General features: G+C 38.9%; 2 protein-coding genes across 4 annotated transcripts in view; both read left to right on the forward strand.

Moving 5' to 3' along the window:
* The window catches only part of LOC148337067 (insulin-like growth factor 1 receptor), a 47,711-nt gene extending 42,075 nt beyond the window's left edge, over positions 1-5,636 (forward strand). The window contains exons 21-22 of one of the 2 annotated variants that reach the window (XM_088295316.1): positions 28-133; positions 245-5,636. In XM_088295316.1, coding sequence (XP_088151442.1) covers positions 28-133; positions 245-538 — 400 coding nt within the window. In that variant the 3' untranslated portion in view covers positions 539-5,636. Of the gene's footprint in view, positions 1-27 lie in introns of both variants that reach the window. The other variant, XM_088295315.1, reaches the window with a different exon arrangement.
* Positions 5,637-6,573: 937 nt separating this feature from the next.
* On the forward strand, positions 6,574-13,750 carry lrrc28 (leucine rich repeat containing 28). 2 transcript variants are annotated; one of them, XM_088297235.1, is made up of 12 exons: positions 6,574-6,799; positions 7,486-7,568; positions 7,850-7,913; positions 8,326-8,562; positions 8,642-8,682; positions 9,491-9,528; positions 9,631-9,768; positions 10,113-10,319; positions 10,408-10,510; positions 11,379-11,560; positions 11,832-11,991; positions 12,806-13,750. In XM_088297235.1, exons 4-12 carry the CDS (start codon positions 8,395-8,397, stop codon positions 12,873-12,875), a joined length of 1,107 nt encoding a protein of 368 aa, XP_088153361.1. In that variant the 5' UTR covers positions 6,574-6,799; positions 7,486-7,568; positions 7,850-7,913; positions 8,326-8,394; the 3' UTR covers positions 12,876-13,750. The 2 variants fall into 2 exon arrangements, with proteins under 2 accessions (XP_088153361.1, XP_088153362.1); XM_088297236.1 differs by having other exon boundaries at positions 7,853-7,913.
* Positions 13,751-16,505: the final 2,755 nt, after the last annotated feature.

Raw genomic sequence — 16,505 nt, forward strand, 5'->3', positions numbered from 1 at the left:
CGTGCGTGTATGTGTGTGTGGGTGCAGGTTTGAGCTGATGCGCATGTGCTGGCAATACAACCCCAAGATGCGTCCGTCTTTCGTGGAAATCATCGGCAGCGTGAAGGACGAGCTGGAGCCATCCTTCCGTGAGGTTAGTTTCTTCTATAGTGCCGACAACAAGCCGCCCGATGCTCAGGGCCCACCTCCGCCTCAACAACACCCGGTTAACATGGACGACGTCCCTTTGGACACGCCGCTGCAGACGCCGCCCTCGCCCGGCTCCCACCCTCCGCCCGGGCCCTCGCTTGCACCCGGCTCACCCAGCCGGCCCTGCACAGACAAGGACCCCGTGGGGCACCAAGCGGCTAATGGGTTGACATCATCAACGTCATCATCGTCAGTGGGGGCGGCGGCAGGGGTAGGCGCGCCGCCCAACGGGACCGGTTCGGTGGCCGCCATGCAGGCAACCCTGGACGAGCTGCCGCCCTATGCCCACATGAATGGGGGACGCAAAAACCTGCGGGCCATGCCTCTCCCTCAGTCGTCTGCCTGCTGATTGGACAGAGCAAAGACTCATGGGAAATCAAACATATTCTGCTGTAATGCCACCCTTTTCTTTTTTTGTTCTTGTTCTACCAGATGCAACACTGCCCCCTTGCTGCCGATAAAACACCACGGAGGCAGTTGCTTGTTTTATAAATGCTTTCTTACTTTTTTTTTGTAGTAAAACAAGAAGGAGTCCTTTCTAAGAGGATTTCGATCCATTTTTGGGGAGGCATTATGGATGCATTCCTAATGGGAGAAGAAGCACTTAAAGAGGGAGGTCCTCAATGTTGCCGCCTTTCTGCTGGTTGGTGTGGTAACGACGTAAAAAAGGCATGTAAAATTAGATGGAGGGAGGGGGCAGGGACTACATTTCGATGATTCATTTTGTACTGGCATAAAAATCTGAGCCACAAACCGTCGCCGAGTGCTGCGAATCAATGTTGAAACACTCAAACTTAATAACACGACCATTTCTTTTCCTTAAGTCGTTTGTGAAGAGCATTTAACATAGCCACAGAAAAAAGTCAGGAAAAACGGTATGAAAATGAAGCAAAACGGTAACAGTACTAATACGTGTACGTACGAAAAACGGCGTGAAAATGGCACAAAATGGTACAAATACTTGTTCGTGCGAAAAAAAGCGTGAAAAACAACATTTCAATACTCCAAAATTTTGATACTTGGCTTAGAGAATGCATTTTGCGGACGTTGTGATCAACGAAAAAGGGCGTTTGATGTTTCAGTCCCGATTTTGATACACTATTTTGTGTCAATATAGAAATCGAATAAATCGACATCAAAAGACTCACTCTGTTAATAACACGAGGATGACTTGAGTCGTTTTCAAGAGAATTAAGAGGAAGGTCAGCCATTGTGCTCATTGGTACATCAATAATGGAAAACGGCCCAAAACCTACAAAAAATGGGGGCGGGGGGGCGGTGGATAAAAACTTTGTTGGTTGGAAAGTGCTTTGAATCCCTGTCAAAACACTTCCAAAATAAGTCATGGTTGTGTGATTCAGGTTTTTTGTTGTTGTTGGTTTACGGTAGTATTAAAAAAATAAAATAGATATTATGAATGGTACAAACAAATACAAAACCAACATTTTGATACTGCAGTCCCAATTTTGAGACTTCATATTGTGTTGACAATGAAATTTGAGCCACAAATTGTCGTAAATTGTCACAAAGTGTTGCGAATCGACTCAGTCATGGTGGCGTTATTGAGGTTTTTTTTTTGTTTTTTTTTATGGTTTTCAATAGCATTTACAACAATTTTTTTTGTTTGGGTGTGACTTTTCTACCTTTTTATATGGTCCCCATGTTCATCTTGTACAGAGAAAAGTAAAGACAAGCTGCTATTCCTTATTTTCTCTTGTGGTTGTAATCTAGATCTATATAAATATATATGAATTTATGAGTATATAAGAGACCTTCAGGTTGAATTTACAAGCGTTTTCACTGCAGTTTGCCATGTTTTTTGGTTTATTATATTTTCTTTAAGTCTAACTGAGCTGGTTTCAAAGAAGTACCCCTGAATTTTTTATTTCTTAGGAAAGAGTCCCAAGTAAATCTCAGGTTCGTGCTGCCATATTGGGCTTTAATTATTCTTATTCTTGACCAAGATCAAAAGTCTAATATACAATGTGTGTGCGCATACATTAGTACATCTGTATCTTCACCGCTCTCAATTTTTGCCACCAAATCACATTAGTGCTCTCTCGTTTTTAGCTAGCTGTCACACAAGCTGCCACATTTTCCCCTTTTCCAAATCTCATATAGTAAAATGAATAGTTCGTCAACGACCATCAGTTAAATTCACTCAGTATTTTTTTTTTTCTTGAAACTGTCACGTGCGGTGCTATGTTAGCTGCTGCCTTGAGTTTCCAAATACATACACATAAAATGGACATTAATGGTTTGGCACCAAACAGCAGTTGAAATCGGTGTTTTGCTGTCCCTTTGTTTTCAGATATCTGCCGTTCCAAGTTTTTGTGCGTCAAAAAACACTACATTGTAAACACGCTTTTTCACCAATCATCTGTTGAAATAACTTAAAGCGTCTTAGTCTCGTTTTCAGCTAGCCGCTGTGCTTGCGACATGCTTGTTCATTCTTGACCTCTATTTTTCCTCGAGCCTCTGAATTTTTCCATCACCAACCATCAGTTAAAATAACTTGGGTAAAGCATTTGACAGCACGAGCTCCTGGTGTTTCCAAGTCTGCTTCCATGTTACTTTTTGTTTTTGTTTTTTTAAACAACAGACTACACTACATTTTTCAGCTACTGTCAAAGCCGCTATATCCTTGACGCCAAAATTTAGTTGGCAAGCTAGGTAATGCTAATAACATCGCTACCAATGTTATGTTGAGTACACAAAATCTAATCATTCCAAAATGGACGATAATAGTTTTTTTTTTATTTGGTTTTTTTTTAAACACAGCTCTACATTATTACATTATTATTTTCAGCTTGTGTCTGAGCCTAGACCTTTTACAAGCTAGCCTGATCCCAGATTTAGCCAGCTAGCCTGCTAATGATAACAAACGAGAGAGCGTAGACATAAAAAAATAGCACTACAAAACGAGGGTGTACGGTGCATGAATCTTTAACTATATATTTTTAAACTATACTTTTTTTTTTAGCTAGCATTCAGGACATGACAGATGATGTCCCTCACTTTAGCTGGCTGGCTAGCTAGTTACTGTTAATGAAGACATCACGTCTTGTTGCGCTAATGTCAAATGTCAAGAAATCTCACTACGGAATGGTGGCAGAATACAGTTAGCAAAGAATGCTAAAGATATTTCTGGAAAAAGGCTGAATTAATTTATTTATAAGATTTACTGGAGAAATAATGGCCAGCCCAGTTTATTTTTTGTGTTATTTTTGTTCCTTGTGTAAATCACTGTACAGAAATAGCTGGAGACTTTTTCTATTTGTTTTGATACATTTTTGAGGGTTTTTTGCAACTTTGGGGGTAAGGGGTTTTTTCTGTTCTTTTTTGTTCAACCATCCATCTACCTCACTTTTTTTTTATTCTAATATTGATGTGGAGGAGCTTTACTTTAATTTCACAATTACAAACCACAAACCAAACAGCAGCACAGAAACATGGGGATTTTATTTTTTTGATTGAACACATTGATAATCGACCATTCACAATGCTGGAAGTGCAACTCGGGAGTGTGACTGAAGGTGCTGTTGTACAGACACAGTATATTTAAGATGAATCTGGATGAAAAATAGTCAAGTTTCTTATCATACAATAAAAAGTGTTTTGGACCACAGCAAAAAGTCATTTGCAAAAATATTTGGGGTAGGGGGATTGGATAAGATGTAATATTGCACAATAAAAGACATTAAATTGGTAAATCTAAGAAAAATGGATATGTTTTGGAAATAATGTAGAAATATTTGACAAAAAAGCTTCACTATAATGAAGAAAAGTCATTGAGTTACCAGAAAAAAAGTCTTAAGTACTAAAAAGAAAAGCTGCTGCATTGTGAAATTAATTGGAATATTACCAGTGATGATTAAAAAAAAAATCATGTGAATGTCACAAGTGTACCTTTTTACATTTTAGATAAATAGTTGGTATCATTACATCATTGTTTTGGTAAAATTACACTTTCCTCAAATTCCCACTTGGCCATGCTTTTGTGATAATCCAGATGATTTCCGACATTGTCATAGTATTAGAACTATGTCTTCATATTTGAATGTTAATGTTCAAAATGAGTTTTTTCATCAATTTAGCTCTCATATTACAACTCAAAGTGTAGCATTACAGAAATAAATTCTTGTACAATTCCAAACTTTTTTTGTAGATTTAAACAGCTCTGCTCATAAAATTGACTTCTAAAAATCCAATTTTATTCTTGCAACTCTTGTAATGTTATTCTTGTAATATTCAGGCATTCTTTGTAATTTTTCATATTGATTTCCGCAATGCTACAATGTACTAATTAGATGTTTTCTGGTAAATTTACAACTTTTCTTGTAAGGTCTACTTGATGCTCGTAGCATTATGACATCACTTACTTTACTACATACTGTACAAGCTTTGAGATTGTTCTGGTTACATTCAGTCTTTTTGTCTCATAGTATTTTGACTTTATTTTAAGTAACGTCACTACTTCTGTCATTTTTTACTTTAGTTGTTATTTTCCTGTACATTTCAACATTGCCGCAAAACGTGAGTTATTCTTTTCTCCTGTATCCGAAAATTATGACTGTACAATCAGACATTTTCTTGTAATACAACTTTTCTAATTTATGGCTATTTTTCATGTAAAGTACAATGTGTTTTTCGTCCCCCCCTTTCGATATGCCCCAATACTCTTTACATTTCATCATGACATATCAGCAAATGTGTGAATGAAGGATGCTATTTATTGCTTGAAATGTAAAATAATGCAATAGAGCTCAGCATTTTTTTTCTGCCCATGTTTCTGTCGCTGTTCGCAAAAACACTAGAACACTCAATTTTCTGCGTCTTTTTCGCACATTGAGTATGTGGAGGCACATTCATATGCGACTGTACACTTTTGAAGCCAGTTTTAATGTCTGGTTGAGACTTGTGTGAATTTTGAGCTAATATTTAGTTTGCCCTGGGGAGGTATTAATATTAACAAAAGTCTCTGTGACAGTGGACCCTATCAAGTTTGGTTCGGTCATGTGTTCAAAGAAACGGTAAAATGCTGGCTTCTGGCCTTTTCTGGCTTGGTTGCCATGGTGATAGCCAGGCACTGCTCATTCTTTGGTTTTAAATGCAGTCGAGACAGAAATAAGGGATTGGGATTTTTTTTTCTACCACTGGATGGCCTCAAAATTAAAAAAAAAATAATAAATCTTGCATCCATGGCTAATAGTTTTGTACATTTTTACAATAGCCTTCCAGCCTTCTTAACGAAGTTAGAAGGAGGTTGTTGTTTTTGTTTTGTTTTTTCAACATTCTCTTCCCATTTTTTTGTACATGTTGTTTTCAAATACATGCTGGAGGTTAGAAGATGATTGGCTGAAGGAAAAAGAGAATGTTTCTCTGATACTTGTTTTTGTTCGTTTTTCTACATGACATTTAAGATAAATAAAAATGTATGCAAGTCATGACTGCTTGTCTTCTCCAAATAATATAAATATTCACACGACTGTAAGCACAAGACATTCAGTTGCGGGTAAATAAAATGTTTAATAATGTATAAAGTGGCCTATTATGCACGCGGTAATATGGGGATATCTGCTTGTAGTGTTACAGTAATAGTTTACTTTTACTGTACATATTTGTGTAAAACACTAAATACATTACAAATAATGGACATTAAAAATTGCATTTTGAGTTGGTATGCACCATCAACCTTAAAAAAAAAAAGAGAGAAATTATCTTTTTGATTAGTGACAGCTAGGTGACAGCTTTCACTGGTGGCGTAGTGTGTGTAAAGTGAAAACATATACATTAAAAAATATATATACGTTTGCACACATAACATTTTTGTTTAAAAATGGTCAACCTGTGTTTAAAAAAAATCTGGTTGGAAAATTTCATGGGGTGACGTCCAGGCCAGATCTTTCAAAGGTTGACTTAATGTCACCAGTAAAAATAGCAACAATAAAATAAGAAACATAAAAATAGCATATAGTCTTTTGTGTCACAACTTGTTTTTAAACTGTCACCTTGAGGTCAATAATAATTGTCTTAATCCAGAACTTCTGAGGACGACGTCCTAAATATTTTCCGTGGTTACTTACTGGTAAAGAATTAAAATTGAAGATAAAAGCAACACTAAGAAAATAACGGAAAATTATTGACGGGGTGACAGGGTGGAACGACGTCATGCGTGAAGCTAAAAACGTAAGTTTAAAAAATAATACATTCATGTATGACGTAATGTTTATAAACTGCGAAAATATGGGTGAACAGAAATTATACATGAAAACGTGGCGTTTTATTAAATGACTGCTAGCCCACAATGGTCGACGGCGGACGTGACGTCACATAAAATTATGAGGATTTTTCGGCATTTTTAAATTATCTTGTGTTGTGACCTTTTTATAACTAACACTAAGGTTTGAAGAAATACTATAAGAAAATCACGAGGAAAATTGATTTGAGTGAAAGCCTTGGGAGTAGGAGTGACGTCACGTTGTTTTTCCCACAGTCGAGAGTACTGCACTGAGCCTAGCTTAATGTCATGTTTTGATACATGCGTTCACATTGTATTTTTACAATATTGGCTTCCGTTTCACAAATATGTTACTCTGTCACATTTCAGGTAAGCGATTTATTTTGTTGTTGTTGTGCTAAGAGTGACAGAGCAGCTTACTTAGCTAAGCTTGACCGTGCTAACGTTACAGAATGAAGTCTGTTCAAAATGTGCTCACATTGTGCTGCTTGAAGCCAAACACAGTTTAAGTTATTTTTTACATGTTTTGGTTGTTATCCCCGGCTAAGTTTTATTTACACTGAGAATATTGGATACAACCTTTGTCGAATTGCTTAGTTTTTTCCTCCAATTTTTAGCCACATATGACACCAGAGATTTTGTGCAGCCGTGACACAAACAAGTAATTCGATCATTACATTTCGTTCAGTCTATGCACATAGTATATAACCACATAAATTGCATTTTCAGCCATTCATTGAATGCCGGGAGAATAAGAAATATTACTGAGCACACTCAGATAGAAGCTGCTATCGACCACAGCTCTTGCTCACACGCAGACTTGCAGTAATCAAACGCTGCTCTTCCAGGTCCCACCGCTTATGCTTGTACACAAACACTGCAATATATCCGGTATTTTCCACACGTTTTATTTTTGTAATTAGTTCATTTATTTCCACATAATGTTAAGATGCATTTAAAAAGTGTAAAAACCAAACAAAACAAAAAAAAAAGCAAAGGAATAACCATAAAAACACATTTTGGATATTTATTGTGGATGTTCTCATTCCATCCAGGTCATTTCATTCTCAACTAGGAGCCACGCCGCAGCCACGAATCGTATCTTTTTTGGATAAAGATGGATGAGTACCAATAAAAGGTATCGGCCAATACTGGCTTTAATTTAAGGCAGGGGTGCCCAAGTCCGGTCCTCAAGAACCCCTATCCAGCCTGTTTTTGGTTTATCCCTCTTCCAACACATCTGATTTGAACGATCAGCTCAGGTGTTCAATGCAGTTGTAATGCATCTAAAACAGTCTGGATAAGGTATCTTGAGGACTGAACTTGGGCACGCTTGTTTTAAGGTATTGGGTATCTTTGGAGAATGCCGATCCATTAGGCACAAAATTAATCTGATATCAATTATCTCTTCTTCTGCAGTAGTTGTTGCTGTACTGCGGCAGTTTGGTAAACCAGCGAGTCATCATCTGCGTCAGAAGGAAAGGTCTTAAATTTTTTTTATCATAGTGTTCAATGATTGATATCTTCAGTCACTGGGGACTGTGTTTTTGATGTTGAAGACAAAATCATCAACTTTTTTTCCCCTGAGAAGTCAGACATGCTTGGCTTCAAAAGATACACCTCATCTATTTGAAAAGCTAAGACGTAGTCTAAAACATTTATAGTAAAAGCCTAAGAAAATCCTTCCATTACTTTTTCTTCAACTGCTTAAAGAAAAACTTCCAATTCTCTGCGTAATCCTACTTTGCAGCTCCAACCAACTGCTGCTACACGAGTCAGATAATTTCTTTATGTAATTAGATTTAGAGGCGGAGGCAGCCACTGGCAAATTTTATATGCAGTAAAAAAAACAAAAAAAAAATTTTCCTCTCAATTTAGTTTTTTTTTCCCTCCAGAAAGAGAATGACAGTGTAGAATACCAAGGAAGAAGTGTACGCAGCAGAAGAGGAGTATCCTCTTCCAAGATGGCCAGTGAGCTCCACGAGACCATCTTCATGGCCAAGCAGGAGCGCCACAAAAACCTCTTCCTCAACTACAGGAATCTCAACCATTTCCCCGTGGAGCTGCTCAAAGATGAGGGCCTGCAGTTCCTGGAGAGGCTCTACATGAAGCGCAATTCACTCACCACGCTGGTATACAGCATATTTCACTGCTAAATCACCAAAAATGTGACGCCATACTTCAGCTGTTTTTTTTTAAAAATCTTTTCAGCCTGACAATCTTGCACAGAAGCTACCGAATCTAATAGAGCTGTGAGTATTTGTATTTTTTATACAGTTTACTATACTAATTTGCAGTATTACTAGTGTCCCCGCACTATTCAAACCCAGCTGCAAATTGGTAATTAACACCACCCCTTAAAATGTTTCTAATCGCCTATAGATGCTGTAACATGGTGTCAATGCACTACTTTTCTATTAGACAGGGCTAGGGCCTAACTGAATGAAGCTCCTCCCCTCGCTTTAATATAGTATAGAATAATAACTCTGCGTTCAAGTTTTTTTGCAATTATTTTAAACTTGTATTTTTTGCAATATGTTTGTTGTATTTTTATATCTTTAGATATATTTTGGAAAGATGTTTTTCTTGTGTATTTCTTTCAGCTTTTTTTGCAAATTGAAAAAAATATTTTGTATATGTGTTTTTAATCATGGTTGTGATTTTTTTTTTGGTTACTTATTTAGTCTTCCTTTTTTTTTTAATGAATGATTTAAAAATATACATTTAACACAGTGGACTCTCTGTCCTGACACATATTGTCACTGTTCAACAAAAATCATGGATGTTCTCTTTTTGCATTTATGTGACCTTATTGATTTTTATTGATTTTATTTAGGGATTTTTTTTAGGCTGTCACGGTCCAACAAGGACATGTCTCTCCAAATAGTTGTATTTGCATTATTTTTTATTCCAAAAAAAAGTTATGTCGTTCATAATAAAATTAAAAAAAACAAAAACATCTACTATCCTTTTGTGCGTGACAATAGGCGTTTTGAGAGTGACGCTGACTTTTTCGTTATTTTTTATTTTGCTATTGATACTTTCTTTTTCTCCTTTTAGGTATTTGCACTCCAACAACATTGTTATTATTCCCGATGGTGAGTCATCTTGTATTTCATACGCCCAAAAGCCAGGAAAGTGTTTTTCCTCATTTGCAAGGTCCAAACTAAAATGGTGCTAATTTTTGGCTATGTCTTCAGCCATCGGAAACTTGGCACGGCTTCAGTCACTGGACCTGAGTAGCAATGCCCTGCAGCTTCTCTGCCCTGCGGTCGGACGTCTGAGGTCTCTGAGACACCTCAGACTGTCCAACAACCAGCTCAAAAGCCTACCGCCAGGTAAGACCACGTGCTTCTTTCTTCAAGTTTTTGTGTAGTCCAGCTATCACGCTTTTGTTATATTCTCACCGCATGCATCTTTTTGAGGCTTTTGCTGTGATTATTTTTCACCTGCAATACCCTGATGGTCCAGTAGGGAGAAGAAGTGTTCCATTTTACCACATGTGTTACTTGCTGGAAAAGGGCCAGAGGGGGAAAAATAATTTGTCAATTCTAGGTGAATTGCTTAATTAAACAAATATTACATAACTCTTGATAATGTAAATGCTTGGAGCGCCTGAACCGAGCGGGTAGTATGTGGCTGTATAGTTAAAAAATTTCTATTGTGTCCCGATCCCATTAAGAGATTGGCGACCTTCAATTCCTGGAGACCCTGGATGTGTCTATGAACCAACTGGCGTCGCTCCCCGACCGGCTGCACCGCTGCTCGTCCCTGCAGCACTTGAGCGCCGACCACAATCTGCTGAGCCATGTGCCGCGCCACCTCTGCCGGCTGCCTCGCCTCACCCAGCTCTCCATGGCCGCCAACCGCCTCACCTTCCTGCCGCTAGGTCGGCATCATCACGTCCGACGCCTTCCTTGTTTTTTTTTTTTTTTGCCGCGACTAACCAATGTGACATTGCGCTTGTTTCTTTTTAGATCTGGGAGGATCGCGCGAGTTGCAGTTTGTTTTTGTGGACAACAATTTGGACCTGAAAGGCCTGCCGTCGTACTTGTACAACAAGGTCATCGGATGCAGCGGGTAACATTTTCCTTGAATTATACATACAGTTTTTTGCTGGTAATTATTCTATTAATCAATTCAAGTCCCCCAAAAACCAGCAATGTTTTTAAGTGTTTTTAAGAAGAAAAACAGCACCGTGTAATACAAAAGAATGTGAAGAAATAGGCTGAATTGTATTCATGAATTGTAATTTAAGTTTTGAGAAGCTGAATGTCACAACAACAGCTGTGTGCCTTTAAAGGGGAAGTCAATTCAAATATTTTCTTAATACTAATATGTTCTATATTGCCCGACTAGTCTCAGCACGGTATACGGAATATATTCAAATTCTATGAATTAAGCATGAATATGAATTTTTTTTTTTTAAATCAGGGGGCAGCCATTTTGCCTTTTTCGGTCAACTATAAATGACATCACACTGCCTAAGGGCTCAACTTGCGAAAGTCAAATGACCATGACCAAAAAAACAGGTGCGCTCTGATTGGTCAATACCTGAGCGGTCGGCTCGATGATGTAATTTTTAGGAAATAGCAAGTGGCAAAATGGTCGCCACCTCTGATGTCTTATTAGCAATGTATTATTAATCAGAATATTATGTTTACACTAGTGGAAGCGCATAGAATATATTATTGTAAAAAAACATTTTTTACTTTTTGACACCCTTCAATGGGTGTGGCTTAGGAAATAAAGTCAAGAACACGGTCACTTAGTCTACACGTAAGCTTTTGGATTCCATTTTTCCACCTGGAAGAATCCTTCAAGGAGTGCGAGAGGGCTTGGAAAGTAGAAGTGGGAAAACTTGTCGTTTGAAAACTTTTGTGCCACCATTCCTGGAACCTTTCTGACACTTTATGTAATTCTCAGTGCATGTGTGGTGGTTCCACAGGTGTGGCGTGTCCGCGCAGGGTGGCGATGGGGCCCAGGATGAGGCACTGAGTGAGGCTCTGTTCGGGCTGCCGGCCGAAGTCAAAGCGGTGGCCTCGGAGGGTGACAACGTGGTTCCTTTGGAGGAGCTCGCCATGAGAACGCTGCACCGCCTCTACCATCAACAACTTTGCCATCCCACAGGTGATGCAGATTTCTGTCTGCCTCATGTCACGTGCTTTGTGTCTATTACCTGTCAATAGCGAGAAACACTGTTCACATGGTACTCAAACATGTATGATGTTGATTACGTGCATTTTACTCTATATGCATAATAATTCTTTTTCACATTTCGTCTTGAAAGAAATTACAAACATTAAAATTATGAATTGTAAATGTGCTAATTGTATAGTCACATTCTGCCGTTGCAGTGCAGCAACGAGTACAAATTGAATTGTGTAAATTGTATTTGTAGAAGTGAACTTCCCGCCTCCAATTCCGCTGCCAAAGAGTCTCCTGGATCTGCTGCAGTTCCCTCTGGGTCACTGTCACCGCTGCACTCAAGCCATGTTCACCGTCATCTACCCCAAACTCTTCCCGCTGCGAAACACCGCCCTGGCTGGAGTGCACCGCAGGTTTGATTCCTTCCACTTTGTAATCAAAGAATGAAAAAAAAAACAATTTTTTTATTTATTGATTGTTTGATTGATTTATATATCGTCATAACAAAACTTGGAAGAACGAAAGGAAAGAAAATCATCAGTCGATGTCATTGACACTCCGTTGGTTTACGTATTCAAATGAAGAAGGAAGATGTACAATACTTATCTTGTTGTACCCCTGAGTTCACATATCAAATTTTTACTCTAGTAAGCTATTTGTATATGAAGAAGAAAAAAAGTAGAACAAGCACTTTTATACCAGATTCACGTTAAACATGTAAATATATTATTCACATTTATACGTGACCTGTATAATTTTGTGACCCTGTGTTTTTCTTTTGAACTCCGCAAGTGATTCACACCGGTTCACCTGTGCTTGATTTTATTCCGCTTCCTTTTCCTCAAGCAAATGCTAATGATTAAAAGCGATATTATTATTCATAAACCTGTTTTGACTTTTCCATTTCTGTAGAAATGTAAACTGTGAAACTAAACCTGAATGTGTATGTCGTGTCACAGATAGCTGTCATTTTCCCATTTTGAGATTTAAAATACATCTAATCCAGATTTCACCTCTACCAGTAACGTAAAGGGAACACCAAAATCTCCTAAATTTAACACTTTCAGAAAATTGTCTTTGCTCATCAAATCATTATATATACCGTTCATAATTAATCTTTTATTACATTTATTTTTGGATAGAGAAGCAATTAAATTCTATCTCTTTTTTTTTTTTTTTTAATGTGTCATTGCTTGTCTTTTGTCTTCCTTGTGTCTGCCTCATTAGGACCACGGTCAGTTTTGTGGCGTACTGCTGCTCCAGCCGCTGCCTTCGGACGTTTAACCTACAGAGCTGAAGTCGTTGCCTCCCACTCTGAAGCTGCCATGTTGACAGTAATGACTCTTTGGCAACTTGAACAATGGACACAGAGCCGCATGGTTCCTCAATAACTTTTTTTTAATAATTCCATGACGTGAAGTAAACATGCACTTTAATTTTTTTTTCCCTCCACACAGAAATATTTTTTACAGCAGGCTTGTCACCGTGCGTTTGTTGACACATCTTTAATGTAAGACTTGTGCCAGTAGATATTTACTGAACTTAAACTGCATTTCTTCTGTTTGCTCCAAGTCTGCCTTCCGTGAAAAGCCATTTTCTATTGAGAAGCATTTCTTAGAGATCTTTAAAACTCAGTTTAAGGTCCATCATGTCTTTGTCCTCAAGAAGACAATTCAGCGCACTCATAGAATGACAGTCTTACTCGTAAATGTTTTTTTCCACAGAGGCCTTCCACAACTGTTTGACATGTGCTCACACTAAACTGTGCACTAGTTGACAACTATCTGCGTGCTACTCAGATTACTCGTGAAGCATGAGATGTTAACTAGTAAGATTTTATAATGCCACTAATGGTACTAGTGTAGTTTTGCCTCACTAGTGTAACATGTAGTTGTCCTGCTAGTGAGGACAAAAGTGTGCTAGTACATGGATAGCAAGAGTATAGAAGTGATTTGAGCAACTAGTTGATATTTTTGATCTCCATCATGAGGTTGCTGTACTAGGCACTCTATCTATCCATTCATTCTGTGAACCGATTATCCTGCGAGTAAGACAGTCAGTCTACTCACTGTGCTGAATTGTCTTCCCGCTGAGGAGAGAGTGGACTGGTAGTACATCGTCCTTAAAGTGATCATCAAGGGTATGGAATAAATACTGAAATGGTTTTTCGTAGCTGTCTTGGGCCTTGTGTCTTAGTGGCCAATCATCATTGTTTTTTTTTTTAGCATTGTCTGCTTCCTACAAGACAAATGTAAGTATTGTGTTTTTTGATCATGCTTCAAGGCTAGGACTTTGGCAATATGGCCCTAAAAGAAATGTTCAGGGAAAAAAAAAATCTGATTCCCATTGTGATCTTTTTACCCTTTGCACAGAGAAACAAACAAATGAGAATTGATATTGTTCAGAATATTTTGCCCCTCTTTTCTGGGATTTTCTTTTTTTTTGTTTTTCTTTTCTTTTTTCGCTGGTACTTAACCTTTGAAACATTCCCCACAGCATTATCTAGCATCAACGTCCTCGTAATTCTAAATACATTTTAAAATATTCCTTTATAGTAACGGCCGAGTCAGTTACAGCATGTGCCATTACTTGATTTTTTTTTTCAGACAAAGGAGATCAAATTGAGGCACTATCGCACACCCTTGCAGGTGAGCAAAGAGCGCTACAGTTGCCAATGCACATTGACGGGAATATTGTGCAGGACGAACACAAATGTAGAACACCAGGAAGCAGCTACAAAATCACGCCTCAAGCCACTCATATGACAAGTAACCATGTTCCCAACATTACTCACATGACCACACCCCTTAAAGTCACACGTGCAACTAATGAGTTGTGCCTTTGTGCCGGTCCCAATGTTAAGTCATTGAAACTAGTTTATTTCTTTGCATTATTTAAATTGATTTTCATCGATAATCTTAAAAGTACATTGAACCCGGATAGCACGGAGGAAAACTAATTTTGGCCGCTTGTATTTTGGATCTGGCTCTTTCTATCACAACTCACAGCTTGAGACCATAGGCAAATGGTGGGAACATAAACAGGGTCAGTAAAAACCTCTTTACCACAAAAAATGATGCAGAGTCCGCACCAGTGCCGACACGGCGCCATTCCTCCTGACAATCTTTCTCTGAATTCTTCCGGCATTCATAAACAAGATCCTTGAATACTCCTCAATACTTCACACCACCCTTTCCTGACTGAGGACTGCAGTCTCCAATTTGTGAGTGCTTATTCTCATCAGACCCGCTTGAAAATCTGATGCGAATCGTTCTCGCAAGAGTGAAGATGTCGCTTCATGAAACCATCATCTATAAAAAGCACAGTTGTAACACTGAGTCCACCATATCAAACCTAAAATCCCTAAACTTTAATCTCGAAACCCTATCAATGCCTTTATTAGCTTCCCTACAACTCTTGTCCCTTCTATTATGGCGCACCTGCAGGTGAGATGTGGTGGCGCCCTGATGGCTCCAAACCCTGCCCTCGACTGTGCTCCCCTCACAGGAGCACAGACTGGGGTTGTTGTTTTTTTTTTCCCTCCCTCTACGCCTTTCTTATGGTTTGCTTTTCATCTTTGATAACAGGATGCTTTCAAAGGCAACCCAGCTGACTCCAGTTCTGTATTCCCCTTGGTGGCCGTTTGTCTAAACCTCTTGGATGGTTTGGGTCTGGTCCACCCTGTGGTACAATGACAGTCAATGTATTCTTATTCGGATTCTAAATCTGAATTAACAATGCCCCCTTTTTTGTATTTTCTTTGTATTGTATCAATGACGTTCAGTCTATATTACAAGTTTGCCTGCGGTGCAGGTTTTCTCAGCGTGTGTGAGTCAATGGCTGTGACAGGAGGCCGTGCGTGTATGCGTTTGTGTGTGTGTGTTAATACATCATGCAATGGCCAAGTAATTTCCTGCCTGTGGGTCATGCAGGCTGGCTGAGAGGGGGCGATGCTGTTCAGCCTGCTGGAGATAACATGCTGTGAAATGTCACGTCATGACACAAAAATGAACATTTGGGAGTCTGCTGTTTGTTTATAAGTCAGCTTTTCGCTGTGTTTGAAAATTCTCATGGTATTTCTTTGATACGGAGTGGTGTGTCTGTGCAGAAATTGTGTTGCGTTTGTCCCCGAAACGGAGCAGGCGATGACGAGGAGGAGATGAGCAGCCGCATGTGTGAAGTGATGTGACAAACTGCCGCAAAGTGACAGGCGGTGAGAACATGATTGACAGCTCATTCCTCCTCCCGCACCCACCCCAACATGACATCCGTTGGCTATGTAATTTTGTCAGGGGTGTGCAGGTGCACATGTTAAGACATAGTGCTGTATACAAAAAAACATTTTATTAATTTTTTTCAGTTTTTTTTCTGGCATGATTTCCCTCCCGGCCAGCTTTCTGCGTTCCTTCCTAAAATCAGAACATTTTTCATGTCCTCTTTCCCGATCTCCTTTTCTTCCTTCTGAATAGCTTTTTATGCATTTTTGTATCCTTCTTTAGCCGAAACCTGCTTTCAGACCTTTTTTTTTTTCTTTCCTTCCTGCTTTCCTTCCCCGCAGAAACATTTTTTCTCTGGCTTGTATGCATGACAGGTTGACTGAACACTCAAAATTGTCCCTAGGCATGATTGTGAGCATGGATGGTTGTTTGTCTTTATGTGCCCTGCGATTGGCTGACAACCAGTTCAGGGTGTACCCCGCCTACTGCCCAAGTACGGCCGGGATAAGCTCCAGCACGCCTGCGACCCTCGAGAGGAGAAGTGGTTTTGATAATGGCTGCAAGGATGATCTTCCATTCTTCATTTTCCTACTTCCTTTTCCTTCTCTGCCTACCTAAAGCTGCAGATTATATTTTAAAATTATGATACTCTTCTTTAAATCGCTGAATGGGTTAAATTCTATATATCTTCAAGAAATTCAAAGTTCAAA

Source organism: Idiotropiscis lumnitzeri, chromosome 5, assembly GCF_059441095.1.
Source record: "Idiotropiscis lumnitzeri isolate Australia: NSW breed Sydney's pygmy pipehorse chromosome 5, RoL_Ilum_1.0, whole genome shotgun sequence".
Lineage (NCBI taxonomy): Eukaryota > Metazoa > Chordata > Actinopteri > Syngnathiformes > Syngnathidae > Idiotropiscis > Idiotropiscis lumnitzeri.

Excerpts from the sequence above, each read along its gene's own strand:
- lrrc28 (XM_088297235.1), top strand. The coding sequence starts at position 8,395 with ATGGCCAGTGAGCTCCACGAGACCATCTTCATGGCCAAGCAGGAGCGC. Across the intron at positions 10,320-10,407 it reads CCTCACCTTCCTGCCGCTAG|ATCTGGGAGGATCGCGCGAG; the intron begins GTCGGCATCATC and ends GTTTCTTTTTAG. Across the intron at positions 11,992-12,805 it reads CTGGCTGGAGTGCACCGCAG|GACCACGGTCAGTTTTGTGG; the intron begins GTTTGATTCCTT and ends CTGCCTCATTAG.